The sequence below is a fragment of the Anoplophora glabripennis genome, unplaced genomic scaffold, assembly GCF_000390285.2.
Source record: "Anoplophora glabripennis isolate ALB-LARVAE unplaced genomic scaffold, Agla_2.0 scaffold75, whole genome shotgun sequence".
Lineage (NCBI taxonomy): Eukaryota > Metazoa > Arthropoda > Insecta > Coleoptera > Cerambycidae > Anoplophora > Anoplophora glabripennis.
In genome coordinates, this window is record NW_019416255.1 from 573,705 (window position 1) to 580,356 (window position 6,652).

The window sequence follows — 6,652 nt, forward strand, 5'->3', positions numbered from 1 at the left end:
ATGGTGGGCTTCAAGGGTCGGTCATCTCTAAAGCAGTACATGCCGATGAAGCCCACCAAACGGGGATTTAAAATTTGGGCATTAGCTTGCTCCAAATCTCACTATTTAGTGAATTTCCAAATCTACGAAGGTAAAAATAACAATAACAAATTTGCAAGCCTTTCGCTAGGAGAGAAAACTGTTATGCACTTATGTGAACCATTTTTAGAAAAAGCTTATTGTGTCTATTTTGACAACTTTTTTAGCAGTTTTCGCTTACTTTCCAAATTGTATGATAAAAACACATTTGCTTGTGGCACATTTAGGACGAACCGAAAAAATTACCCCAAGGAATTATTAGCAGATGAGAAGGTGTTGAAAACTGGTCAGTCTGATTGTGATATGTCTGACGACATTTCAGTGGCCAAATGGAAAGATCGTGGCAAGAAATCTGTTGTTGTGATAAGTTCGATGCATAACCCAAATGTAAAGGAAACTGTTTTGAGAACAAAGTTGGAGATAGAGAATCTGTTAGTTGTCCCGCCTCGATCTATGACTACAACAAATTTATGGGTGCTGTTGATAGTTTCGATCAGCTAATGGCTTCATACCCAATTGCGTGGAAATCTAGACGCTGGTGGATTAAACTCTTTTACTATTTTTTAAATGCCGCTGTAACAAACTCATACATTATTTACAAAACAGCTCAAAAGAAAAACAATGTACATGCGAAACCAATGTCATATCTCAATTTCCGAAGCATGTTAGCAAATGGATTGATTGGGTCTTTCACCAGTCGTAAGAGAAAAGCAAGTGGAACTGTAGCAGGTATAAAAAGACTTAAAAAGGACGATGGTCGTGCGATCATACTTGGCAATGCAATTCAATATACTGCAGTTGGAACACATTTGCCCATTCCAGGTACCTATAGACGTTGTGCAAAATGTAGCACAAAAAGAAATCCAGTTCGATCTAAGATAACTTGTGAAGCATGTGATGTAGAACTCTGCTTAAAATGTTTCAAACCATTTCATGCGATTTCTTAGCGTATTATTATAACTATGTGTTTTAATAAATATTTTGGAAAAATTATTTATTTTATTTTAACCCTTTATAGGGCATTAACGCCTAGTCATTACATTGCCTAGTACATTAGATCGAGGTTGCATTATAATAACATAATATGATCCTTAATGGAAGGTGGTTAAAATAGAGACCACTACCCACTACAACTTAAATAGGCGGTGGTCAAAATGGTAACCACCCATTTTTTCGCTTAGTTGAGCCGTGACAAAAAAATTTGTTTAAGAAAAAATCGTTGAAGTTATGACATCTCAGATTACTAAAAAAAACAAGTTCTTTGCATTCAAGTTAATGCCCTATAAAGGGTTAACCTGTAAATATTTCCAGTCGTTTAGTAGTGGGTAGAAATAAATTGACACGATTTTTATTTGTACATAGTTTTAAAATTTTCATTGCGAATAAATACAGTAAAGATAATAGGTGTATTTCTTTCAAAATCGAAGTAAACTGATCAAATTCCGAACTAGCAAAAACGCTGATCCTGTTTTGTCGAAATACACAAATAATTCGGTTTAATTTTATATTTGAAATAAAACTACACTGAGAAAACTACTCTCTGCCGTTTTCACCCAAAAGAAATACAGCTGACCCCTGGAATTTACTTTCTTCACTGCAGCTACCTGTGCACTTTACTCTTAACCGAGGGTAAGAGTTACGTGGAGAGTTTCCCCCATGTAAAATATAGAGAAACTGGCGCCCGATACTAACCGAGAATAGCAACCGGATTTCATCCCTGTGACGTTACTCATTCCCCCTGGCCGCCGATACATTCCGTTAGTCGAAGGAGCGTCACGAAAATCGGCGACCGTCCATTCATTCAAATTCCGGCAAAATACACCTAAAAAACGAGAAAATGGCAATACGTCAGGTACACGTCCACATGCACGATGATGAGTTGTCCGGCCTATACGTCCATCGCAGTATCTTGCTATCACATAATTGTATACGAAAAGAGAAGGGTAATCAAATAATAAAAACTCCAATTTGCGGTCACCGGTTTTTTGTTCTGAAAATATTTCTATTTTCTATCCTCTACATATTATTATGTACATATTTACACAAAAGGAGGATGGCAAGTGGTTGTACAAATTTATAACATTTGCATTTTAGTACTTATATGGATTCAGACTAGAGCAGGTGCGAATGTAGTTATTTCTTGTGTAGATCTATGAGCTGTTAACTTTTATTGTTTTCTACGAAATATTTTATTTGTGGACTTTACTATTTTTTAAATTAAAGAAAAAAACATTAAGAGTAAGTATTACAATTTGCTAGGCATAGTTGTATTTAGTACTAAATNATAAAGCAGTCTCCAGCCTAAAACAGAGGTTATTGCAAAATACTTAACGTTTTTATCTCACGTCAACATGACAGATCTCATAAAATTAAATAAAAGGAAGGCTATTTTAAAAGGCCAATTAACTCGTTTTTGTAACTTTTTAAATGCATTCAATACCGATACGGATTCAATGATTGTGCTACAAACACGGCTAGACACAATAAAAGATATTCACACGGAATTTGACAATATTCAGTCTGAAATAGAGTTCGCTAGCGAGGACGATCAAGTAGAAATGCACCAAAATGAAAGAGTAGATTTCGAAAATAAATACTTTGAAGCTATTGCACGTAGTAAACAAATTATTGGAGAATTGGTTAGTCAAAGCGATTCACTCACAAGGGCATCTCCCATAAGAGACTTCAATATTAAATTGCCGCCAATTAATCTGCCTGAGTTTGACGGAGATTATGAAAAATGGTCACCTTTTGCTGATACATTCAAAGCGGTAGTTCATGACAATTCCTCTTTAAATAAAGTTCAAAAGCATCAATATTTAGTATCATGTTTGAAGGGTTCGGCGGCAAAGGTCATAAGTGGTTTAAGCATTGCAGACAAAAATTACGATTCGGCATGGAAACTTTTAAGCGAGCGGTATGAAGACACGAAATCAATAATAAACTCTCACCTCAAAGCAATATTTATGTTACCTAGTAGTATTAGAGACACTCACATATCTCTTAGAATGTTATTAGATGATTTTCTTGTGCATTACCACGCATTAAAAAATCTAGGCGAAGACATAGATCATTGGGATTCAATATTAATCTTTTGTTAACTGGTAAAATGGATAATAAATCAAATGAAGAATTCGAAAGGTACACAAAAAATATCAAAATAGTAAAAATACAGTCCACTAAACATAATACAATATCTTTAATTCAACACACAATCAATCCCGAGCTGCAAGAGCCCATAAGACGGGTTTGTAGCCAACAATAAAGGATTCATTCTGACTGACCAATTTCAAACCACGTATGGTAGTTGTACTGTCAATTATAAACAAAAACTGTTTTCTTTTGATATTTTTTTTTATAAATATGGTTCGTGCCCATTTCCAAGTTTAAGAACCATAGTTATTGGAACGGCTCCTGCATTAATAAAACAAGCTTCTATTGATGACAGATATGGATATAACTTTTACTAGAACGATAGTTAACTCATTTCAGTCTTCTACACTTAATTTACGGTTTAGAGTGAATAAATTTGGGGCATATTTAAATTGCATTAAAATCTATAGTCAGTACTTTTAGTATTTTACCACAAAGATTTCATCAGAGTGCTAAGCATATCTGAACTACGTACCTTAACGTTTACGTAAATATTGATAATTATACAGTAAATATACAAATATTACAAAAGGCATTGTTACTAAGCTTATGGGCTTAACTAGATAGGTTAAGTATAGCGACATAGATTTTAATTGGTGATAAGATTGTATGATATATAATTTATTACATATTTTATATAACAAAAGGTCACAAATAGAACGCTTTGAGAAGGAAAAAAGTAACTTTATTATTCAATTCTATTTTTGAAAAGTTTAAAAAGAATTTACTGTTTATTGGTATCTACAATTTAAAAACACAAAGCCGGTAGTAAAATGGCAATTTTCAAAAATCGTCTTTATGTTTAAAATCTCTAAAGATCTCTAGTGGGTGGACAACTACATTAAACTAGACTTTGGTCTTTCTTATAACTGATATACTAGATGATAATAAGCTTTTGTATCTATTGGAGCACTTTGGTGATGCACATATGAGAACCTCGGGCATTATAGTATAGAAAAAAGAAACCAGGGAAACTTTAGATCGTTCAGTTATCAATTTAATGGAGATCGCAGATCGGTTCCAGTTGTTCAGGTTTTCGAGATATTTTGCACAAAAGGAATTTTATTGTATTTACTTAAGAATTTTCGCAATCTGTAAAAACTATTACCTTAACATTTTGCATAGAATTAGCCTGTACCCAGGTTTTTTGTAGGATTAAGAGAAAACGTAGTTATTCCTTCGTAACTTTTTTTGAGTTTTTTTCGGCACCTTATTGATATTTTTTTGTACCCATGTCACGTCATTAAAAATAATAAAAATTCAATATGCTACCTAAAAAAAGTAATTTCTAATTGATGATGGTTACTCGAAATCGTAACGGGTGTAACTATTTGCAAAAAGTTGTAACAAAATTTTTACATATTTTTAAAATAGTACAAATAAAGAAATTGTTTTTTTTTAATATCTCTAGCTGGAGTGCAATTAAGTTGATAACAAAATGGTTTAAAACTTTCCTCATTTAACCGTTTTTCTTTCCTACATCCTAGTTTTCTAAATTTCATTACATGCGTCATAAAATTGACCCCTGGTATATTAGTAAATATAATATTATTATTATTAGTGAAAAATTATTTCGTAAAGAGTAACGTACTTCACTTAAATATATACAGAACGTTTCTAAAATATGATGCCAAACTGTAAACATGGGTTAATCCAAATAACCCCTGCATCAGATCTATCTGAAACTTGGCCAAATAGGTAGGCCATAATAAATTACCATAATAGGTAGGTTTCCTTATTAACACTTTGAGAGATGAGTAATTGACGTTAAGTTTTTACCGTTAAAAGAATTTTATGTGACATTTTCTGTAAAATAATTATCTTTAAAATGTATTTTTCAAAGCGTAAGGTATTCTTATTTGATTTCCCTCTCCGAGAAAATTGACAATAAAAATTAATAACACGTATTCAAACCAATTCAAAAGTATCATAAATTGCTTTCTAGTTCTGCCGGTACGTTACCAATATAAAAGAAATACCTATAGAAACACAATAATCTGTTCTTTGCCAGGTACAAATAAGAATACATTTTTTTATTTACTCGAAAGTTTCAATAGCTAGATAAGTTATAAATGTTGCACTTAAGAATTCTGCCAGCAGTTATTTTACTTAGCATATTCCTATTTTTCGTCAGTAAAATTTAAAAACACTTCCTGCAATTTTTATTATTGAAGCCTGTACGATATAGTAAATTATTAACCTCGAGCAAGAGTACATATATTTTTATGCCTTTCCACTATTTTAATAGAAATACCTTTGATCAAAACCCTCAATTATATTTCTGACATCTTGAACGATGCAAAAACTGTTATCATGATATTTTAATCCTCATGTTATATAATTACGGTATCAGGGGCCGGCCTCTGGACTGGGTGACAAAACTTTTCTTAAGAAGCGAACTCAATATGTGAGCGTTAACCATTTGAGTAACCATGTTATGCAAATATATAGCTCGGAGCTAGCTGAAATAAGCATGGGCGTTCCACAGGGCTCAGTTTTGGGCCCAGTCCTTTTTTTGTTATATATTAACAACTTTGTTGAATTGTCCGGTGAGGCATATTTTGCTCTTTATGCGGACGATACATCTCTTGTAATTTCTGATAAATGTGAGAATAACCTTAAACGCAAATGTCAAGCCGTGATCTCGGACTTGATTGATTGGTTTAATAATATATGTTTATATTTTAATTCGGATAAAACTCAGATTCTTAGGTTCCACACCTCGCAGAAACCACTTGGTGATCTTGAACTTTGTGTTAACAGTGATACTAAGTTTCATATTCATGATACTTGCTGTAAGTTTCTGGGTTTATATCTGGACTCGCATTTAAACTGGAAGAGACATTGTGAATTTTTAACATCAAAACTCGCATCTGTTTATTACCTTTTTTATAACATTAGAAATGTAATTGGAACTGACCATTTACTAAAACTGTATTATGCGCAAGTTGAAAGCCGACTAAGGTATGGAATTACCTTTTGGGGTGACTCCACTCTCTCACGTGATGTTTTTGTGGCGCAAAAGAGGATATTGCGATGCATTGCCGATGTCCCTAGTACACATTCATGTCGGGAACTATTTGGTAGATATAAACTCTTAACCCTTTTTGGCCTTTATGTGTTTGAGATATGTTTGTTTGTGTTTAATAATAAATCTAAGTTTTTAGCTAACTGTGACGTCCATAACATAAACACTAGAATAAAGAATGATTTGCGTATCCCTCATTCTAGAGTAAATATTACTTTTAAAGCTCCAAGCCGGATTGGTGCCAAAGTGTTCAACAATCTTCCGGAAAATATAAAAAATATTAAAAGTGTAAATGCTTTTAAATTCAATCTAAAATTGTATCTTGTTGAAAAGTGCTTATATAGTACCGCAGACTTTTATACGTAATCAAGCATTACTTGTAACGTTTATTTA

At 32.9% G+C, this 6,652-nt stretch overlaps 1 protein-coding gene across 1 annotated transcript; it reads left to right on the forward strand.

Moving 5' to 3' along the window:
- LOC111693110 (piggyBac transposable element-derived protein 4-like) lies at positions 1 to 579 on the forward strand. Its single transcript, XM_023457251.1, has one exon. The coding sequence runs from the start codon at positions 1 to 3 to the stop codon at positions 577 to 579; it is 579 nt and encodes a 192-aa protein (XP_023313019.1).
- Positions 580 to 6,652: the final 6,073 nt, after the last annotated feature.